Source organism: Herpailurus yagouaroundi, unplaced genomic scaffold (assembly GCF_014898765.1).
Source record: "Herpailurus yagouaroundi ecotype Mexico unplaced genomic scaffold, PumYag 166, whole genome shotgun sequence".
NCBI lineage: Eukaryota > Metazoa > Chordata > Mammalia > Carnivora > Felidae > Herpailurus > Herpailurus yagouaroundi.
In genome coordinates this window covers 14,159,965-14,184,638 of record NW_024412407.1, presented here as the reverse complement: position 1 = coordinate 14,184,638, position 24,674 = coordinate 14,159,965, and the positions used below count along the sequence as shown (strand labels likewise).

The 24,674-nt window shown below is 37.4% G+C and overlaps 1 protein-coding gene across 1 annotated transcript in view; it reads right to left on the bottom strand.

Moving 5' to 3' along the window:
- Positions 1-24,674, bottom strand: part of SLC2A13 (solute carrier family 2 member 13) — a 392,282-nt gene that overhangs the window by 210,161 nt on the left and 157,447 nt on the right. The window contains exon 5 of the mRNA XM_040489036.1: positions 12,871-12,979. Within this exon, the coding sequence (XP_040344970.1) occupies positions 12,871-12,979 (109 nt within the window). The remainder of the gene's footprint in view (positions 1-12,870; positions 12,980-24,674) is intronic.

Here is a 24,674-nt window from a genome sequence, read left to right as displayed (position 1 = left end):
CAATATTGCCATTTTACTGAGGTTAATGAGTAGCGTCCTCATTCTATTAATCAAGTAGCTATCCTTTTCTTTCCTTTATCAAAAAAGTTTCATCCAGCTGAACTACAAACAGACCCTGAACAATATAATTTGGCAATCTAGTTCATTCATTTCCTGTTACAGGTGAAAGGAAAAACCCAAAGGCTGCATCAACTCCTTTCTTCCATGCTGGTTTCAGTTCTGAGTTTTAATGAAATGAGTGGTATTACAAGGATGATTCTGATTTCTCCAACTGTGAGAATCTACAGAGACTCAGGTTAAGAAGGAAATAGAAAAGGGATTTTTTTTCTCTCCATTTTTTAATGTTTTACTAAGGATTAGGAAAAGTCAGGCACTTCAGATAAACGTAAAGTACAGTAGGACTACATTTCTTTTGCTGACTGCTGAAGAAAGATTAATAAATGATCCAAGGCTTAAAATAACCCCCTTCATCTTTCAAAATTTCAGCAAGACTTCATGATAAAAAAGCAGCAATGTGAACATAATCATCAATGACATCTTCTGGTTCTGAAGAAGGGAAACACAACAAGCATTTGTTTGCATCTCCAATATTTTCTGAGGGCAATTATGTGCTGGGCACATTTCAAAAGGAACAAGATTGGCGGTGCCTGGGTGGCTCAGTCAGTTAATGTGGGTTAGAGCCCCGCATCAGGCTTTGTGCCGACAGTTCAGAGTCTGGAGCCTGCATCGATTCTGTGTCACCCTCTCTCTCTGACCCTCTCCTGCTCACATTCTGTGTCTCTTTCTCTCAAAAATAAACAAACATTAAAAAAAAAAAAAAGGAACAAGATCGATGAGGGCTCTCCTCTCACAGAACATAATGAAGTAAAAGAAGATAATTTTACGCCATCATAAATACTATAAAGAAGAAAATGCAGTGACACAGATGAAAAGGAGGGGGCTATTTTAGAACAGGGTCAAGGCCTATGTTGAGGTGGTGACATTTAAATTTAGACACAATTGAGAAGGAATCAGCCACAGGGAAGATCTGGAAGAAGATCTTTCCAGCCAGAATAAAAGCAACCACAAAGTCTCTATGATGGCAACAAATTTGTAGAGTTTGAGAAACAGATGAAAGAAAAGAAAAAAAGCTGGTGCGGCTGAGACCTAGTGACTGGGGTGGGGAGAGGGACAGGAGATGAGGACGGTGGACAAAACGGGAGCCAGATGGGCAGTCTGTGGACCATGGCAAAGAGCTAGGTTGAATTGAAGTGTGGTAGAAAGCTACTAGAAGTTTTTGAGTAATGGACGTTAAGATCTTTTTATTTTTCAAATGCCATTCTTGCTGTTCTATGGAGACTGACTTATGGAGGGTATACATGGCAATGGAAGACCAGTTAGGAGATGGTCTATAGCCATACATGAGTAAGAGGCCATGACGGCAAGGATGGCTGGTAGTAGGGAAGATGAAGATAAGGGGAAGGATAGATGTAAGAGCTGAAGTTCCTAGTCTTTCTTGCTTCATGGAACCCTTCATATCTCAGTAATTTTTTTCACCCATAAGCCAAAAGAAATACCTAATGGTTCGGCTTATTAAGGTACAGACTACCTAACAGTAGTGGTCTGAGCATGTCTGTGTTTCCTTCACAAATTTAAAATATCTCCTGGATCCCCCTGTGAGAAGTGTCTCGTGCCTCTGTTACAGTTTGGGAATCATGGTTTGGGGCTTACTCCCTAGAGGACAGGATGTGGGAGCAAGAAGAAAGAAAACCAGAGAGGATTCCTATACTTTGGAACAACTTAGCAGTGCCACTCAAGAGATGGGTATGAATGAGGGAAACCAAAACCACCCTGAATGGCAGGTTATATCCCGTTTGTACATAAGGAAGCTGAGATTCAGAGTAGCTGTAAGTCACTCAACACAGAACAATAGGTCAGGAAATCTAACAAAATCTGACTCCAGGTCTGACTGATGCTAAATAAAATAATGTAATAAATAATAAACTGCTATGAGTTAGTCACATTGGAGTACCTTAAATATGGCATCTCATTTACCTAACCATATTATTAAATATGTTGGTCTGTCTGATTCCAAAGTCAGCTATAACATACTCCTTCTTAGCTGATAAAAGTGACAGGAAGGTGTTGGCAAATGACAGTCTCATCACTTAGCCTCAAAATTTTTCTTTTCTTTCTTTCTTTTTTTTTGTAATGTGAAATAAAGGTCTTGGGGGCAAAAAATGAGGCTGAACATTTTACTAATGTCCACAGCTACTGTTGTAATGACTGCATTATATTTCTATTCCTAAAATTAAACCAGTCTAATTGTCTGCCCTCATCCTGGCCCAGCCCTGAACAGGATATGTATGGGGAAAGTTCTAAGCAGAATATTAGCTGAATGTTGATTCCTTAGGGCAGGTGGCACCACCTCAAAAGCCTTGATGGGGCCTGGCTGTGGGGAGTGGCAGGGAATGTGGACAGAGAACACATATACTCCACGAGGCAAAATGGTCCCCTGAATGTAAAATGTAACAAGTGAAAAAATTCTGCACTTTCCTAAGAAAACATACCTCGGGGCCAAGTTTAGTTCTTGCAAATAGTCTTAGATAAGTGATTAAATTCCTTAAACATATTTATGATAAATGGCTGAGAAGAGAGCCTTAAGGTGAAGAAGCTCACGAGAAGAATCCGTGAGGAGGCTGTTACTTCTGTGTAGGAAACTAAAGTTAAAACTGCATAGTTAAATCTACTTTATACATTTTGACTGCATAGTTAAATCTACTTTATACATTTTCTGTTTTCTGGTACTGTGCGTTTTTCCAGAAATGGAAATAGGAGCACCTTATATTTAGTTCTGTATATTTTAATCTGCCCAGTACAAAATAATCTTATCAAAATAAATGAAGATGTTCCATCAAGAGACACTGTTCATTTTTCTCCCTGCCACAAATGACATGTCATCAGACTATCTGTCTCTGCATTGAGCAGCTTAATAGCATTTGAAATCCTGCAATTCTATCAGTCACAGGAAGCATAATCACAAACTTGGATAGCAGTCACTAACTTAGCTTTCCCGTTGCCCTAAGAAAGAAGGAACCAAGACATCTAACTTGCAGAATTGTTGCCATGGATCTTCACTGTTGAAACCCAAACTAAACTTAAAGAGTATTCATCTAGTACTACAAATCACTAGTAATGCTGTTGCAGTTTGTCACTGATTCTAAAGGTCAGGACTCATTTGGCAGTGGTTTTGGAAGATCCTGTTCTCAAATCTTGAGTGCTGTAGCTGTGGTTCTCCTAAGACCATAACTGCAACAAATGAAAACTAGAAGTTACAAAGATTTTCACATAGGCCAAAATAGATCCAATCGTAACACTAGGCTATGACCCTGACTACAAACAGAATGAAGGAAAAAAAAAAAAAAAAGCAGTAACTAAAATCTAGCTGGCTCTCCCTGGGGAGTACTTCAAGGAGGGAAATTTTACTGTCTGTATGCTCCTTAGGGAAAAATAAATCTGCAGTTATAATAAAGCATAATAGCTGTTATGACAATTATCTACTCAGAGTGCTATAGAGGATCATATAAATCAGCCCAGGGAGGCAGGCAGATGGCATGTAACCTGAGTTTAACTTCTTTTAGGGTAAGCTGGATATTTAGGCCTGGGAGAATGGTATGTACGAAGGCACTGAGGCCTGGATTCGTTTTAAGCATCACCAGAGGTACAGGATATTCAGTATAGCAGGAGGTACTGTGTGTGGGAAGTGGCTGGACACAGGGCATGCAAAGACGGACAAAAGTCAGGACATGAAAGGCTCTAGACTTTGAGCTGAAAGCAGTGGGAACTACTAATGATTTTTAAGTCAAGAAGGGATAGGATTTGACTTTGTTTCAGAAAATTCACAGGCAGAGATAAGGACAGAATGAAGGAGGTGAGAGTTAAGGCAGAACAATCCTCTGAGTCTCTTCCTACAGTGTTGCCCAGCCCCTGGCCTCACATACGTGAGCTAGGGTAGGTCTACCTTGATTTTTCTCTCTTAGGAATTAAGAATTGAGACAACTCCAGTCAATTAATTGTGGATTCTTGAACTCAGAAGTACATTTAAAGTTATGTGGCAGGGTGTGACCAAATATGAACAACAACAACAACAACAACAACAACAAAAACCCAGAGGAAGATCTCAAAAAGAGAGGAGGAAGAGGATGCATTCAGCCAGAGAAAAGCAAGGACAAAGTACCATGTGGACACAGAGGCTGAGCAAGTGACTCTCTAGTTTCTGGATTCAGCCCCTTTGTAGGCCCAGCTACATTTCCTGCCTTTAGTCTCTAATTCTTACTGCAAACTCCCTTATTTTCCTTAAGCTAGATTTGAATGGGATTCTGGTGTTTGCAAATACAATGAACCCTGACTAAAGCAGAGCCTGAACTCAGACATATAATGAAAATAAAGCAAATAGAAAGGATAGAAGAGATGTTCAGGAAGTAAAAGTGAAGGAAATTGCAATTGTTGTATTTACAAGGGTGAGCTCCCATATAGTGTCTTGGGCACCCACCTCACTGCAATGGGGATTACAGGAAAGGGAAAACTGGAGAGAAATTATAGGCATTTGGTTTTGTACATATGGACACTGGTGAGAGTAGGATATCCAAGTAAAAATGTCCAGTAGTTGGATATAATTGTGTATCTCAGAGCAGTTCTGATGTAGAAATGTGGATTCGGGTCATCCCTCACATGTAGATGGTCATCAAAACCATGAGAGAGGATGAAATCTCCAGCAGATCTATAAGCCAAGGTCTGGGGAGCACCCACATTAAGGAACAAAGCAAGTAGGCAAAGTCATGAAGGAGACTCAAGATATCATGCTGTGATGTGCCAACAAAGGAAACATTTTAAAAGAACCATGACCAAGTGAGGAGAGCCTAGACAGCTCACTTACTGAGTGGACAACAAATACAAGTGTGGAAAGGAGAATCAACCCCCCCCCCCCCAATACCATCTGACTATCTCCTATGGCAGTCATTTTGCTGCCTCCTTTCATCTTCAAAGGAACTTTTCAAGACAGGTGGCAGCATGTTCTTTTAAGGATGAGGGGGAAAAGACCAAAGTTCCCTGGGGATGGGCTAAGTCCTACTATGTATCTCTAGTCCCTAGCAGAGTGCCTTCTACCCACTTGTTTAGAGAATGAAGAAAGAAGTGAACATCTCTACAAATTTTTAATAGTCTACACCTGGAATTACCCAGACTGGTTACTCTCAAATTTACCTATGATTTGGGGGTGGGGGGGCAAGGTTTCACTTTATGGACACAGCAAGCCTATTTCTTAGGGTACAGCCTTGGATTTCATGTTGTTATTTCAACTTATTAACAGCATCTTGATTTCATCTACTTACCTTTCAGCAAAGCAGTAGTCAGAGAAAGGGTAGGCAAAGAACTCATGTTTTTATATTACTGAAGATGTCCTGGGGAACCCAGAATCTTAGTTGTTGATACGTTAACAAACCACGGAGATAAATTTCCATTAATTGCCACAGAACCTTAAAACTCACATCTGATTCAGAAAGCATGCAAAAGGATATGACCATTTTTTGATGTAAACCACAAGTGAGGCCATGTGACGTATATTAGCTCTGATCACTCAAAGGTCACTGAGGTCTTTTCTCCCTGACTTAAACTTCAGATAAAAAGAACACCCCTAATACTGAAGTGGACAACACTCCTACTGTATCTGTGAGTTACAAGAAAAACACTACTATGATTTCTTTCTATATTCTGAAAACAGAGACATGAATGAAAGAATATTATAACAATTTTCTATCTACAGAGGATGGCTTAAATCCTGGATTAATGGGCATGGGCCAAAGAGGATGCATTAACTGCGGGATGTCCCTGCTTTCCACAAATTCCCTGAATTTACAAAATGCAATACATGCTGAGCAGAAATGAAGCTTGCATGGACCCAGTGCCTCCCATGGGCCTGAACCATACATACTATTTTCATTTAATCATCGTAAAAATATTATTCTGGATTTCCAGATCACTGAGACTCTGAGAAATTAAAACAGCATGTAGTGCTTACACAGCAAGTGTACCAGGTTTGGATTCAAATTCAGATCGAACACCAAACGTTGTGTTCATATTTGATACATCACGTTTCTGGCCAGAAAACAAAGGCATGTAAAGAAATTTTAAAAATGTATCAAAAAAAATCACTTATATATGTCCTCTTCATGTTCCAGGTAAAACTAGTCTTTCCATACACAGTGTTCCTAACAACATATTAACGTGGCTTTTATTATGCTGTGTGGTAAGTATTTGTGTCTAATTGCTGGTAGAATAAAGATTTCTCAATGACAAGAATTATGTTTGAAGCTCTATCAATAATATAGGAAATGCTGGTTGAAGGAATAAATGAATACTTTAGTTTTAAGATTCCTATGATGAGACAAAATTATTCATGAATTATATAAAAAACCTCCAAAAAATAATAATATTCAAGGAAATATATTCTCATTTCTTATGAAACTTTTATTACTTACTTTTTGTATGGTTAGTGACTTTTTTTCACTAAAAATAAATTTGCTATAACCATGGAAAGACACTAAGAAAGGCCATATCCATATTGTGTGAACTTATTTTTATACATATTTGGAGACACAGCAAGATTTTAAACAGATGCTCTTAATGCCCTGCCCCATATGCTCTTGGCCCCTCTCTGACTGTCCTCTAGTTATGGAAACTCACTCTAGAATCTGACAATTTCTAGTTAAACTGTGTCTCTCTTCTTAGGTCCTGAGAACTCTGGCTCCAGGAGAGATTGCTCAGGGAACCAAATAATGACTGTAGGCATGACACTACCTTGAGGGACTGGGGATGGTGAAGAAGTATTCCTGGAATAGTGCTGAATCACATTCTACACTATTCCTCAGCAGGATTTGAACTCTGCTTACTGAGATCAGCTGAGATGCTTCACTGCATCCCAGACCCTACCACACTTTCCCTGCTCTCTTACTCATGTTTCTTGGTAGCATCCCCCCCCCAAATCACCTGCATCTAATTCTTGATCTTAGAGCCTGTTTTGTAGAACTCAAACTAAGACAGGTGTGCAACATATACAGAGGGAAATGGAAAGCAAACAGACACACTAGAAAGCCCTTCTCTTGGGGTGCCTGGGTGGCGCAGTCGGTTAAGCGTCCGACTTCAGCCAGGTCACGATCTCGCGGTCCGTGAGTTCGAGCCCCGCGTCGGGCTCTGGGCTGATGGCTCAGAGCCTGGAGCCTGTTTCCGATTCTGTGTCTCCCTCTCTCTCTGCCCCTCCCCCGTTCATGCTCTGTCTCTCTCTGTCCCCCCCCAAAAAAAAAAAAGCCCTTCTGTTTAGAGGGTTTAGAGCTTCTCTGATGAGAATGCTTTGTTTTGCACATTAAGACAGTGACAGTGATCTGTCATGAAAAATGGCCTTAGACTCCAAAGGTGGAAGTTGCATCCTTTCCCTTGTACATGATTTGAGAGGCCAGTGAAGTTCACTCAGCTTGAGCCTACCCTTACAACATTATGGAAGCCATGTTCTCGCACATCAGGCTTGCTACACAATCTTGGGGCAAAGCACTGTCAACTATAACCAAGATCGTGCTTCTAAAAAAAGACATGCTTTGGAAATAAAAGTGTGGTCTTAACAAATAAGGTGCTAAGTATCTAGGACAATGACAAGCATTTAACCAATCTTTCAAAAATTATGTCTACCAAATACATTTTCTCTTTTTAGATTAAAACTGATCTCCTGCAGTCTGATAACTTTCCAAACAAGAAAGGTTTAAAGTGTTTCAAATACAAATGTTTTAGCTTCCATTTTTGAAACCCCATTTTTCCTCATCAAATGTACATTAAAGCTCATCTACTTCACTTGACAGGTAATTAGAATGAAGGCAAGTAACTGGCATGCCTAAAGTCCCACTGTGGAGACAGATTTTGAAACTAATTCTCTCCTGATTCCTGGGCCAATATTCTTCCCAACACATTAAACTCATCTTGCAAAGGAGTGAACCCTGAACCTTCACTATTTCTCATCTGTTTAATCACTTTCATCTAATGAACACAACTGACTACAAATACACTCCTCCTGAAGCATTTCAATGGGGGTAAGCATGTTATCATTCAACAGCTTTTCTGGATTATGTTCAGAGTCCGACTGAGGTGGTGGAGAGAGAAGAATGTTCACATTAGTGAGCAGATGCTTTGGTCCATGCATCCTGCCTGCTGAAGATCTCCGAGAGCAAAACCTCACCTCTGGCTCCGATTTACAACAGGACAATGCATAAATCCTTATTGTTTTCCTCTTATTTCTTGTCACTTTTATTTGTCTCTACATTTACCACCATCTGCCCATGCCTGCTTGCTGTACCATGTTTCCTGACTGCATGATCATTTTTTATACTAGGAGAGTTTGTTGAGGATAAAATATGAGAATGGAACAGATACAGAAATACTGCCCTTATGAAATTAATGAAAATGATTAACAAATATAAATGCCTCACCCAGTCATCGATTGGGCTGGCTTGTCCAGGAACTCTAGATAAGGGTAGAAAGCAAAGGCTTTACTTAACTGGGTACCAGGAGATTAAAGAATGTAATGAGCTTTATGATTCCTGAGATGGATACACACAATCATTCCACATTCTTTTTTAATCCTTGGATGGTAATGAGTTCCACTAACTTTGATTTCTTACCTTATATTACCCCCAAAGAAGCTTTAAACAGTCAGCTCTGGGCATTTCAGGTGTTCTAAAACTAGAGTGGTTCATGTGATCTGGAGTCAGAAAATCAGGGTTCCACCCTCACTGCTAAAACTTATTAACTGGATGACAACGAATAGGTCATTTAACTTGTTAAGCCCTGGCCTCCTTAGCTACAGAATAAACAGAAGAACTGGCTCTACTTGACAAGATTTTTATGAACATCTGGAAAGATCGTGTCTATAAAAATACTTTCTAGTGTTACACATGTAACATGGTAAAAACGTTTATTATCATGATCATAATACATAATTATACCATTAGAGGGGCTAGCAGTTTTGTCCTAATTTTTTTTCATTTTCTGTGAATATTTAAGTGAGTTAATGCATGCTACAGGAATATCTGGTATTTAATGTTCAGTGAAGGATAGCCCTTAACATTATTACTATAAGGGCATATTTTCCAAAATCCTTTATTATCTCTTGTAAATATGAGAGAAGAAGAGATCACCTGGGGATTAAGGGAATGCAGCTACAGAAGTAAGAATCACTGCCCATCCAATATAAATGCCTATTTCCCACTCCCACTTTGAGTTAGTAGAACAGGGAAGAGTAGGAAGAGAGAAATCTTGGAACCTTAATCTAAAAGAAGAATAGGTTAAAAGTAGAGTACTGGCACAGAGTACCCGAAAGAAATCTATTCTCTCACAATCGTTTTTACCTGAAGCTGACTCAGAAGCTTAAATTTCTGGATTTCCTTCTCCTCTTTACTACTGATCTTCTGTGTAACCTTAAAGTGAGCCATTTAACCACTTGGTGGTCTTCCCAGGTAAAAATCTGTTAACTCCCACCCGTCTAAGATGGACTGATTACATGTTCATAAGAATGTATCAAGATACGGCTTATAAGTTGCTCAAAAGAAGCAACATGCTATCAAACCTTTAAACAGCCAGGTGTTTTCCTTATTTTTCTTACTTCTTCTCCTTCTTTCCCTCCCACATATACACACATTTTGGCTGTAGTAATAACAATGTGGGAAGGGTTCAAGTATCAGTAGTCATCCAGATAAAATTTGTTAGATAGGAAATGGAAATTTTCTTGACTTTATAAGTAGAAGCTTAGAAGAGATCACAATGAGAGTTTCTTAAGAAAGTTTCCTCCACATTAATCATCATCAACTTCATCTATTACTCCTCTCCTTTTTAACACATGTGGAAATATTTTATTGGTCTGTGAGATATAGTGCAATAATGTCAACACTTTTATATTAGGAAAGCTAGTACTCCATGTACTCTGTTCTTTCTCTACTGTGAAAAGAAAATAATCTATTCAACATGTTTTGAAATTAAGTGATTAAAGTCTTATTAGAAAATTGCTTCTTCTAAGAGTTTAATGTAGTGTCTAAAGTATGTAATGCTTTTAAGAACTCAGAAGCTCACTGTTTGATAGGATAGCAGATAAGGTATAGGTTAGGATATAAATGCGAGTTATACGAATAAGAAATACTTAGACGTACACACACACAAAATATTTTTTTTTCATTGGAGAGGATGTGAAAATTAAATATTACGAGAAGAAAATCTATTTCCTTGACTGAGGTAGGATACTAAATAGGTCAAGGAGATAGAAACAAAAATTCTATGAGGGAAAACAGACAAAACTAAACATGGTAAGATATATAATGCAACTGGAAGAATAATTTATCTTTCAGTATCTTTCCATATGATCTTCCTATGAACTTTTCTTGGTGAGAGATAGAATACAAAATACCTCATATTTCAGTTTCACACAAACTCCAGGTGAAAGACAGACTTTGTAAAAAGATTTCAACTTCTACAGATTATTAGGTTTGGGCTGTGAATACTGAAGAGCACTGCCTACTTTATTTCCCACTTAGCAGAAAAAAGCTGGAAAGAAAAAGTAATGAAATACACATAATGGAATATCCATAAAAACAGAACTCCAAATTAACAAAATGACATTTTTTAAAATAAGAAAAATACGTAATTGATATTTTCTACTAAAAACAAAACATAAACTACTAGATTCCAGTTAAGAAATTATTTTAAATTAGAAGCAACAAAACTTACGATAGTATTTACTGAATCTTAAGAATGGAGAAAGACACACGCACCAATACAGACTAGAAAGAGTAAAGGATAACACACTATAGGAATGACTCCCAGATTAGTCATCTTCCATCCAGATGATGACAGTAGTGCAGTCTGTTATAATGAAAGATTTGCATTAAGTTTTATGGGCTTAAAATATGAATGTTTGAAACTGTGTATTATGAATAACCAGCAGTTATTTATCATAGGCATCTTTCATTTAAGTGTCTAACCCTCTAACCTACAGACATTAAAATGTCGTATTAATTTCTTCAGGGAGTTGGCCATCTGTTTTGCATCACGTAGAAGCAATCTAAATTGAGCCATCATTTACCTTATTTTATTCTTCCTACTTTCCAGGATTAATACTCAACTGCAAGCAAAAGCTGTTTGACAATGCTACCTCCATTATGTACAGTTTGTGCTAAGCAAAGCACATAATGACTACCATAAATCTTAAGGAATATCAGGATTCTTAGACTCATATCACTTGACCTCACTGTGAAAAGACTGAGTATTTGGAGAAATAAATGCCTTATTAAAATCCGAAAACCCTGGGGTGCCTGGATGGCTCAGCCATTTAAGCATTCTACTCTTGATTTCGGCTCAGGGCATGCTCATGATTCGTGAGTTGGAGCCCTACATGGGGCTCTATTCTGGCAGCACGGAGCTTGCTTGGGATTCTGTCTCCCTCTCTCTCTGCCCCTCCCCCACTCACTATCTCTCTCACTCTCTCTCAAAATAAAATAAACTTTAAAAAATTAAAAACCTTAATCATCATGGTTTACACTAGATATCTGTGAATGGACTATGACAGCCATTTCAACTAGGAACACACTGGCCTCAGCCACTACCCATCAATAAGAGTTGGCTCTGTTGATGATGTTTTATAGAAATACAATAAAGCAGAACAAAAATTTACTTTGTCAAATTTAAATGCCTAGAAAAGGGCAGAACAAACAACAGAAACAGAGAATATATTTTAAGTTAGGTTGATAAAATAGATATTCACATAGGATATCATTGCACTGCATTATTTGAAAGTATGAGCCTCATTACAATTCTGTTCCATCACCACACTTAGAATGGTAGACACAGAACCAGTGTGGTGCACCTCATCCAGAAAACAAACATAATCCCAAGTAACTTCAAAGGAAGATATCAAGAGTCCTAAATACAAATGGTTTACCAAGTAAATTTGAATTTTACATGATTTGCATTTTTTGGTGAATAATTTTAGCCAATAGGTTGTGGGGGAGAATTTTCCAAGATTTAGCAGGTTTTCACCCAACAACTAATTTCTCGGCAAAACTCATGACTTTCCTCTAACCCATGTTGTATTACCTAGGATCTTAAAAGTCTTTTCTGTGGAGGACTGGAATAGTCCTGTCCAGCCCTTATCACAATTTGAAATTCTATATTAAACTGTGAATTTATTCATGTCTACTTTACTCATTCCTGTGTGTCTCGTATAAAATAGGCCATTAAAAAATGTGTTTAATGTTGAATGAATGAAACATGCTACAACCTATTCATCCTGCTCCACCTCCCAAACCCATACAACTTTGGGGATTAATCTGAAACTAGACAATATGAAACTTTTGTGTCTTCCCATTCTGATGGTAATAAACATCTTCTATTAATGTTTTCATCACATTGTATTGTAACTGCTCCCAAAAGAAACAAACTAGTTATCTGAATGCCCATTAATCCTTGGCAAGGCCAGATGATTCCCTTTTGTTTCACTTTCTAACCAGCATCAAGTAATGGCTTATGAAAATGATACATTCATTAGCTCAGAATATAAGCAAGTACCAGATGATGTACAAGAAGAAATTTATGATATCAAATAAGGCAATAAAATATAACAATATAAATCACCTCCTTCTAAACCACACATTGACAGGATTGAAAATTGCAAAGTATCTTCCAAAAGGAGGATCCTACACAATTAATACAACAAAACACCAAAAGTCCTATTCTTTTTTTTTTTTCCATGTAAAATAATTCCTTCACAATTCCTTTTCAGTAAAAAGCCAGGAAAGAAATACATACATGATGGTGTTAATGCCTGAGAGCTGTTGGAACATTTGCAGACCACAACCCACAATTAAAGCTCGGCGAGTTGGGGGATAACTCAGCATTCTGCAGATCACAGGTCCAGCTTTTTTAAAAAAGAAAGAAAAAGAAGGACACATCTATTATTTTCAGCTCCCACAGTCATTGTTCCCATTAGGATTAATTTCCCCAAATCTCTGTGAAGTCAACATAACTGGGCATTATAAAATAGAACGTATATACTTTTACAGAAATCTGGGCACGATGTATTTTCTAAAACAGATTTAGTATATACTTGAGTTTAAACTGTAAAAGCAACAAGGAACAACTGAAGTTAAAGCAATTTATGGGTTCTAGGAAGACCTACATAATTGGAACTGTCAGAAATTATTCTTCCTTAAATCCCTACAAACTGCATTAACTACTCTTCATTTTTCCACTTTCTTGGCAATTATTATTTAAAAATCCATTCAATGTGGGACTACTTACAAAGTCACTGGCAAATTGCTTTAATCAACCAAAAGAATGGCATTCATTAAAAACAATTAAACAAGGAACAGAATTCATTCCAATTTATCTGACTTAAGTAACAAAATTCTTTCCAACCTATTCAATTAAAGTTAAGAAATTTGGGCAAGGTATCAGACTTGGTTATGGTTTATATGGTGTATACTATTAATAAATGCTACCCAAAAGATAATAAAAGAAAAAAATTACATAAGAGTATAAATATATATAAATATATTTTTTTCTAGATTTTGAATAGTTCCCTAAGGGGCGTTCAGTGATCTTTTTAAAATACAAATGGGCTTTCCAAATGGCACAGATGCGTTGGTCTCTATGTCAGAACACTACATCAATTTTGGAAAGCTGCAGATATGAACCACAGAGGTCATATGTAAGATAACTAACCTTATTGACGTCTATGGTCTGGGCATAATTATTAAAACTGCCCCTTCTAGTCCCAGAAGTACTTCAAGCACACCTTTACCTTAGCTTGAAGAGGCATTCTATACAGTGTCCTCATGGGGCCAGGGTTGACTCCCAGGACCTATGGTATTCCCGCTGTTAGAAGAGATGGCCTAGGATCACTGGAATGTTAATTGCTTAATTAGAAGAATTCTTCCTGGAGGCCAAGTTTCATTAGTAAACCCTAAACCAAGTCAAGTTCAAAATCCAAGGAAATTTTACCATTTCAGCAACCTTTAGGAAATCTAATATCCCAGTTCACAAAAATGGAATAAAACATGCTGTTGTCTTGGCAATAAAAGTTAACATGGGATGTTGAGCCAGGGTATTAATTAGAACTGAACATTATCAGAGTGAGAATATTCATCTCTACATGCATGTGATTAAAACCACATGAAAAACTTGATTTACTGCAAATGATTTTGTCCTGAAATGGTAAGACAGGATACGGACAGAGAAGCATTTATGGTCATTCAAAGCTTAATGCAGGGACAACCCCTTTAGAAAGGAGGGTGAAAGTATTTTAATGTCAAATGTTTTAGTTTAAAGTAAAGCAGTTTTAAACCTAGTGTATCAGAAAAGCTGAAATAGGTAGATTTTCAAAGCTTTACTGTGACAATACTGAAATACATCTGGATCAGTTGACTGAAAGGTAGCAGGTTCGCCTGCAAATTCAGCTATCTGTAAATGAGCCACAACATGAAAAACACACACACAGCATCATAAAATGATACACCAATTTCCATAAATAAAAAAAAAATTAAGTGAAAAATATTATCACTTACTTTGTGTACCATGGAAAATTTAAAACAATGACGACAACACAAAAATAAAACCCCTTTTTCAGCTTTTAGTACTAAACCTCCATAGATGAGAAACCGGTGTTTTGCAAGGAATCTATTATAATCTGTGGTCAGCTGTGCCTACTTTCACTATTAAACTGTTCCATGATTTGATGGACAGACTAGGTAATAATGATTTTAGGAGACAGAAAAATAAAGAGAAAATTAGGACAAATTAGGATTAAAGTTTGACTTGTATAAATAACAAGATATATACTATTGTATAAATGTCACATATTTATTTCCTAGTTTTTAAAATTCTGAGTTTTTTAGCTTTTTCTTGGTTTTGATTTCCTGCTAAAAATAAACAATAGCTGTTCTGTTATTAGAATGGCTTTAATATACAGATAAATTCTGGTCACAGTAGTGCACATCTGATTATGCATAAGTAAAAGGAAATAATTTCCTTTCATTAAAATTATAAACCAGCTTTATTAGGCAGTAAAATTGACTTAAATGCAAACTATCATTAATTTTTGTATCACAGAAGATATGAAGCAGAAGAAAAAGATCAAACATATTAATTGGTTGAATGTAAGTGAAAATTTAAAATGTCATGCTCTACTTATATTTGATTTTTATAATTAAAAACATTTAGTGTATACAAACATTTTACAATTTTTAAAAAGTTATTTGTCTTTGGACACAAATTCCCACACAATAAAACCTACTGGACTCAAAATATAACATACACTAAAACACCAGATGAAAGAACCAAACATAGGTTCATCTTTTCCTCCATTCTGAACACCTCATACTAATATTCACAATGGCTGTCCAAGTGTGGCAGGTACTCCAGTGGCAAGGATGAAAAGGACAGTCCTACAAGTGTAGCCATTCCTGTTAATGGCTGTCTATGAGCCAAGCCTACAGATGTTTCTCCAGGTGTAATTAAAAATGCACTAGAACTCACTCTGAATAAAATCCAGCTCCTGATTTCCACTTCCACACAAGATGGGAGTGATGGTTACCAGATTTCCCTTCAACTTGAAACCAACTAAAAGTCATGAAAAATGTATTGGACAATAGTTCTCATGATAATGGGTAACAGGCAACAAAGGGTAGTGACCTCTGAGATTCAGGACACAAAAGAAGTGAACCCAACAAAGACTGCCCAAGCTTAATGCCTCAAAAAAAGTTTCCAGGACACAATACAAAGAGGGGAAGCTAGGCAGACCCTGGTGGTCTCCCTGAATTGAAAGGATGCAGCTCAGAATGCAGGGATGCCAAAGCAGCTAGACTTGCCAGAGTGGAGTGCCAGAGTGGAGAGAAATTCACAGAGAGGGGACAGTGGAGATCTGCAGTCCCCCTTGGGTATTCCTCCATTGAGTGGGTATGTGTGAGGAAACTACTCAAGGCAGGAGTAAGAGCTGCAGGAAGGGATTAAAGAACTCCACTCCAGGACTTGTTTGTACCAATCAGAGGGAAAGATCTAGAGTGTAAGGAAGAGTAATCAAAAGTACCCAGATTAAACACTGCTTGGGTACCATCCAAAAGAGTTTAAAAATCAAGACCCCCCTGCTTCCAAGGAATTGAATAGCATCCGAGAACAAAGTTCAACAGTAAGATAAAATTTATAATGTCTAGCATACAATAAAAAATTATCAGACATGCAAAAAGGCAGGAAAGTACAACCTGTAACAGCAAAGGGACTAATTCATCAGGAGGACATAACAATCCTAAATGTTGAGGCACTTAATAAGAGTTTCAAAACATATGAAACAAAAATTGATACAACAGCAAGGGGAAATAGAGAAACTCAAAGTCATACTCAAATATTTCATCATTCTCTTTTCAATAACTCATACAATTAAGTAGGCTTAAAATTTGCAAAGATACAGAAGATTTCAACAACATGATCAACAAACTTGAGCTGACATTTAAACAACATTCTACTGACCAAGAGCAGAATACACATTCTTTCCAACAGTAAATGAATGGTAAATGTCACGGAATACTTCTTAGCAAGATAGATTATATTCTCAGCTCTAAAACCAGTCTTAATTAATTTAAAGGTATTTAAGTCACACAAAGAATGTTCTTGTACCATAAAGAAATTAATACAGAAATCAATAACTGAACTGGAAAATTCCCTCCTTATTGGACACTAAACAATACATTTCCATGGAAAAGAGAAATAAAGGGAAATCAGAAAGTATTTGAGCTGAAAGAATATGAAAACACACCAAATGAAATTTCGTGGAATGCAGCTAATGTAAAACAGAGGAAAATTTACAGCAGTGACCATGGCTTCCACTTTACAAAACCAGGAAAAGAGGGACAAATGAAACCCAAAATAAACAAGATAAAAAGAATAATAAAGAGTAGAATAGAAATCCAGGAAATAGATAAAAAGACAGTTGAGGGGAAAAAAATCAATGAAACCAAAAGCCAGTTAGTTCTTTGTAATATAAATAATATTGATAAATTTTGAGCCACACTGTGGTAGGCTGAATAATAGCCCCTCAAAAGATATACATATGAACTAATCCTTGAAACTTGTTTATGTTACCTTAGATGGCATAAAAGAACTTTGCAGATGTAATTAAGTTAAGGATTCTGACATGGAAAAGGGAGAATCAGGACAGGATGGGAGAAAGCAATGTGGCCCTGAACACTGAGACTGGACTGATGCAGCCATAAGCCAAGAAATGCCAGTTCCACCAGAAGCTGGAAAAGCAAAAAACAAATTGTCCCCTTAGAGCCTCTAGAGGGAGCATGACCCTGCCAACACCTTGATTTTAACCTAGTGAAACGGATTTCAAATGTGAGGCCACCAGACAGTGAGAATAAATTTCTACTGTTTTAAGCTACCAAGTTTTAGTGATTTTTTACAACAGCCATAGGAAGATAATACACAGAACAATCAGGAAAAAAGAAAGAGAACATACAAGTTGTTATCATGGATCAGAGAAGTGTCATCGATACAGATTCTACAGATATTTAAAAAATAATAAAGGGGTATTATGAAAAACTTCACGGCATCAAATTCAACATCTTAGATGTAATAGGCAAATTCTCTCAAAGACAGAATCTTCCAAAGCTAACTCAAAAAATAGCCTGAATATACTATAAGCTTTTTTAAAATAATGAGTTTGCAGTTAAAAACTTTCCTCCATAAAATAGATCAGGGGCACCCAGGTGGCCCAGTCAGTTAAGTGTCCAACTCCCGATTTCAGCTCAGGTCATGATCTCACGAATTTGTGAGACCAAGCCCCATGCTGGGCTCTGCGCTTACAGTGCAGAACTGGCTTGGGATTCTCTCTCTTCCTTTCGTTCTCTCCCCCTCCTCCACTCTCTCTCAAAAACACATCAATTTTTTTTTTTTTTTTTTTTTTTTTTTTTACAAAAGAAAGCAGATTAGCAGTTGCTTGTACAGGGAACAGTTAAAAAGGAGCACAAAAGAAAGTTTTGAAGGAGCAAGGACATGGTCACCATCATGACAGTGGTAAGGGTTTCACAGTGTACACATTTGTCAAAATGTACCAACATATAAACCTTAACTATGTACCATTTATTATATGTAAATTATACCTCACTGGATATACTAAAACATAACACACACAAACACACACACACACCTTTACAGATAAATAAACTATGTTAACAGGGCTGACACAGTGAAATGATTGGGAAGGAGAAAATTCAAACATTCGAAGACCATAACCTTCGCTGAAATAAGGGCACAAGGGAGTTATTAATTAGATGCAACAACAATATTTGATTAAACTGGACTGATGCAATCAGCTGCAAGATTACCAAGGGAGAACTGTCGAGGATGCAGGACCCTTGGAATCTCTTCAAGATTTTCCTTGCTCTTCTTCTTCCCTTTCCTTTTGTTTTTGTTTGTGGATTTTGCCATGTACTAAAGAAAACTTAAAGAAGAAGTAGAACACATGATGACTAATGAATTCCAAGATGCAAACTGTAGGCGGCTTCTCCACTGCTGAGTCTTCACAGACTAAATTATTTGTCAAAGGGAAGATGATCTGTGGAGACAAGCAGGGCCCTCAGTGGGAGCAAAAGAATCACTGCTCGGCTTCAGATTGCACCCTCCCTGCTCCCCAATTTGGGGCTCCATGACTGGGCTGCAAACAAGCTCAGTAAGAACCCAACACCACAGTCCTCTCCTGATACAACTAGAGGATGCAGTTCTCACGCTCCACAGGCCTTCGGGAAGGGAGGACGTGTGCCAACCACAGTGACACCAACAGATCAATGAGGATTTCAAGGCATCTGCTCAAATCCCAATGGGTTTTCTAGTATTTCAATAGCTCTTCATGTCTTATGAACCAATTTTCATCATCAGAAGAGCCATAAGTAGGTGAGAGCATTTGGTGTTAATGAGCAAAGGAAGCACAAAGGGATCACGTGATTTCCGAAGGTGACAAACCAGTAAGCATGTAGAGCTAGGAGTTGAGCTACCTTCTTGTTCATCCATAAATGACAGGAAGTTTTATATGCATACTTAAGCTGATTTTCCTTAGCATAAAAAAATCAACAATTGTGAACAGTATAACAAAACAGAACTGAAGCACTTTGAAGCTGCAGTAATAAACATGGTCTGTGCTCAAGACTCTAATCCCTCAACCTCCTCTTTTTCTTTTTCATAGCCTCACTTGCCACAGTCTCAAGCCTTAACTCCAGAGTTAACTGGTTTCAGAACATTCATTTTACTCTACTCCCTCCACCATTCCCATCTCCAGGGAGGTGAGCATCATTTGCAAATAATTAGGAAAATGGACACACTTGTTTCATGATAAATTCAGTGTGTCTGTGAAGCAGGCCCTCCGTGCTGCTGGGGAAGTCTTTCATTCATCTCTAGTTGGGTCCAAGTTATAGTTTCACAACATGAATTTCAAAAGGTCTTCTTCCTTGGACTTCCACTGTTCCCTCCTGCCTCTGTGACCAAATGCTCCTAGCCTACATAACATGCGTGAAGCACATTCTGTGAGCCCACTCTGTGCTAGGTACAGGAACACCAGGAGTCTCAGAGGAGCTCCTAATATCGGGGTGGGGAGGGAGTCACCAACAGAAATAAAATAAGTTACTCCACAATAGCTTAAGTGCTCTAACGTAGAGGTACATATAAAGTAAGGATTCAGGCCTAGGGAAGGACCCAGAAAAGGCATGCCAGCTCAAGTACATATAAAACAGAGGTCATCACTTCTCACCTCAAACTTGTTCTTTACCTTATGTGCTATTAATGAAGATTAAAAACTTGTCACTTGGCTACTCATTCCCTCTTCCTACTTTCCATAGCCAACAAGTTGCTAAATTCTAATGAAAATGAATGTATGTGTGCCTCTTTTCTTTCCACAAAACATCAGAAATTTTTCTTTGGTTTTTGTTATCTGTGCTGTCTGTGGCTCCCCAGCTCTCTGCTGCCCCAGCTGGACTCTCAGCCAGCTCATAGGTGAGACAGCACAGGGCAGAGGATGGCAGTGAATCCACAGACCAGGGCTGAAATTACAACTCCACTGCTTGGCCACTGGGAGCTTTTCAGCAGGTTACTCAACCTCACTAAGCCTCTATCTTCTCTTCAGCTATGTGGGTATAGTAGTGGCACTGGCCATTATCAGCATTAGAGATAATAAACTTCCTGGCATACAGTAGGTGTTAATTTTATATGTCAACTTGACTGGGTCACAGAGTGACCAGATATTTACTTAAACAATATTTCTGGGTGTTTCTATGAGGGTGTTTCTGAATAAGATGAACATCTGAATGGGTACACTGAGGAAAGCACACTGCCCTCCCCAATGTGGGAGGGCATCATCCAATCCACTGAGGGTCTAAATAGAACAAAAAGACAAAAAGAGAACAGAGTGTGTTCTCTCAGTCCACCTATTTGAGTTGGCACATTGGTCTTCTGCCCTCAGGCGGGGACTTACACCATCACTCTCCTGGGTCTGCAGCTTGCAGTGGGCAGATGATGATACCTTCTCAGCCTCCATAACCATGTGAGGTCCATTCCTTATAATAAATCAATCTTCCTCCCCGCACTCTCCCCTCCCCCACAGTTCTCCTATTGGTACTGTTTTTTGAAGAACACTAACACTGACTAAGAAATACATTCTGTATTCAGTGACAAAGCCATATATATGGTCTCCACTGGATCAGTTCAGCCTCTCCACACTGCCATCACCCTAGCGCATACCACCGATCACTTACTTCACTTACCTGCTCAAAATCTTCTGTAACAGACCCACTAGGGCCTATCTGATAAAGGGCACACACCTGTCCCAGACTATCTTTCTAGATTTATCTCACAATACTTCTTCTCTAATACGCTATATACTTCAACAATCTTGGGGTAACCTGTTTTACAGAAAGAAGCCTCATATTTTTACATCTCTGTCTCTTACAATGTTCCTGTTCTATGAGGCCACCCCTGTTCCCAAAAGAGGATATTCTGTCATCTGAATCATGCTGTCAGTTTTATACCTCTCTTATGCTCTCACTGCTGGCTAATTTGTTTTGCAGGGTAGGTAGCTGATGTTTCTTCCACACTGAATTACATGGGGTGGGGTGAATGGCTCAGGTTTCATCTCTACTTTATCATTTTGCTTCCCACTGTACTTAGCCTAAGGTCATGCAAACAGAAAAAATTCAATAAATATATGTTTAATGAATATGAGGGAAAAGGAGGGAAGGGAAGGAAGGAGAAAGAACCAGAGCAAATAATGGTAATTGAGAACTCAAGAATAAAGCAATCTGAATACACTGCGAGTTGCTAAACAATGTTGTGATTAATTATAAACCATCACTAAGATCCTGAGCATATCTATGCTGTTTTCCTCTTCAATATGCGGCAGATGATGTTTGTGATTACAAGCTGGTGCTTGGCACATGTTTTGTTTGGAAGAATGGACTGCTGCTACTGATAAATTCAACCCCATGTGGCTCAATCATTCCTTCACAGTCTGGCATTTATGCCAATACATTCTGAGATCCTTATAAGGCAATCAATTTGTCAAGATGTTGTGTTGGGCTAGTTGTCTATAGATGCGTGCTTATGAGCTGATCATGGTACATTAAGGCCTATATGCAATGACTGTGTTAATCCAGTCATTATTATTCTAGGTTGCTAAAGCAAAGACTTTTTTCCTATTTATAAGAGGAGATGATAATGGGGCTTTATACTACTAAAATCCTGGTTTTCCCCCAAAACTTTGGTTTTATCTTAATTCTAAAATATTTCTTTCATTAAAGGTATCTACATAAATGATGGCAATCATAAAACGCACCATCTAGCCCAGCAATTCTCAAACAAGACCTCTGAAGTTCCTAACAGCCATGGGAATATGGTATGTTGCTGAGGAAAAAAATATTAAAAATTACTACATTAGACAGTCTTTCTTGAGCTAAGGGAGATATCCTTTTTTAAAAATAAGTGAACAGTTTTCTTAAACTATATTCTTAACAATACTGTCTTTGGACAAAGCAACTTTTAAGTGAAAGAATATATATACTCTTAACCTAATGGTCTTTTGCAGTATTTTCATAACAAGTTGTCATTCTTAGTGATATAAAAAGTCTCTCACCTACCCAAATTTTCTATTACACACTAAGATCTAGGACTATGTATAACTTGCATCTACTGAAGGATTCTGCAACCATAAGTAATGCTGGATAGCACAGGGACCAAGAGTCTCCAAATCAGGGAGTCAAATCAGCTAGATCTGAATGTAGCTTAGCTTTGTTGAAGCTGTGTGACCTTGGGCAGGTTCCTTACTCTCTCTGAGCCTCACATGCCACATATATGATAACATGTACTTCACAGTTATATGGTGATGATTAAAAGTGGTAATGCATGTGAAGTATTGCACCAAAACTCAAATAATGAAGCTATTATTTCATTTATCAGCTCTCTAGAATTTCTCCATAGATGAATAGAAGTAGAAAGTTTTAAATGAAAAATTGTTGATAAATCACATGGGTTTTCTTTCTAGATAAACAAATACAGTATCTTTACTTTTAAGATTCCACAAAAATACAATTCAAAGAGCTCCATTAACATAAAAAATAAATGATACACTTATAATTTCTATTTTTTTATAATAAACAGAACATTCCTATACAGATTACTAATAAACCACTAGGTGATAAATCAATAATACCTATGCCACAGGCACTTATAATGAATGGCAGTTCTATCAAATTCAATGGCATATGCTGCCAAACTATTCATACAACCACAGAAAAATTAGAATTATCCCATTGCCTGTCTTCATTTTAGATCATGTGTAGACTCCTGAGAATTTAAATATTCCTATATCTCTATTACATCAGAACATTTTTTAAGATATATAAAGGATAACTCTAAAGAGTAATACTTTCCTTGGTTTAAAAAGTGTGTATTCATATGGATATTTAAATTTTATATGAATATTTTAATAATATTCTATTAGCATTTTTCTGTTTTTAGATTTAAGCATTCAACAAATAAGTACCACTGAGAATAAAGATGAAAATCTAATCAGGATTCATGCATTTTTTAGTGTTCTTTCTTTTTCTATTTGGTTTTATACCTGATAGTTACCATGAATGGAGATACCAAAAAGATAAAAATCAGGCCGAATTAAATAGCTCATAATTTTACAGTAGGGCAGAATGTTGAAAAATTACAAATGTCCTGCCAGATCCTGGAAGCATAATTGTTGCAAACATAGGTGGTACCTTGAAATATAACATCTTAAAGAAAATAGACCGATTTCTGTCAGCATGGTTTTCAAAAACTCATCATTATTCCAAAAATAGCCAAGAACTAGATTTAAAAATGAACCAAACATATGAGGCTGTAAATGTATTCACTAATTCTAAAGTAGTTCTCCTGCCCCACACTCTTATCTCTTTGCCCACTCTCCAATTACCACCAGCAGCAACAACAACAAAAAAAAGGCGATGGGAAGGAGAGATCTTGGTCTCCTATGTGTTTAAAAAAATCCACGTTAGTCATAAAATATAGAATAAGAAATAAAGATATTCTATAAAAAGAATTTAGTACTAAGTTCGCCAAAATAGGGTAGGAAGTAGAGTATCGGGTTCACGGAAATGAAGAGCTGATTCAAAATATGGATTTTTCCAAGACTCACATCTTTCACTTATAAAGGTTTAACTCCAAAAATAAATAACACTTATGGCAGAATGTAAATGCTGTGGAAAAAGGGAACAGGATAATAACTGCATCTTCCATTTGTTCAGATACACTAAGACATGTGAGATTTAAAATGTCTGTACTAAGCCATGAACACAACACACAAAGCTTGCAAGGGAGCTCTATAAACATTGGTCGCTGAATCCAAGAGAGCTGGTGCACTGGACCCTGGAGGCCACAGGGTGGAAGAGGGATTCAAGAATCTATTTGACTCAGGGCTGCAATCCAAAAGTATCCTACATCAGCATATAAATAAAATCTCACTTAGGGCTGCTTTATACACTGGCTCTCTTGGCAATTAAGGTCTTTCCAAAAAAGTTTTGTGTGGCTGCTGAGCTTGCTTTGAGTTAACAAAAAAACACCAGTCACTTCCGAAGACCTTAGCAGAAAGGTTGACCTACACAGCAAGGATGAACAAAAGCCTGGATTTTTAATGAAAAACAACAACAACAACAACAACAACAACAACAACAACAACAACAAAAAACTTCATTAGATATGTCCTTTAGTCTTCTTGTTTTAATCTACAAAATTCAGAAGAAAATATACATCAATAAAATGTAAAACACAAATGACAAAATATAATCACTGTATTTCCCAATCAAATACAACTTAATAGGAAGACCAGTTAACTGGCATAAACATTGCTTCATTTATTCTAGAAAGATGTGCTAGGAACAACACAGTACTAAACAATCTCTTTTCTTTTGCCCAAAATATTTTATGGCCTAAAGCGGCTAACTAAATACCCCAACCTCAGATCAATACCTAAAATAAATACTGAAAAGGAAATTTATGTCCATTAACAAGCTGGTACATTAATTTTAATT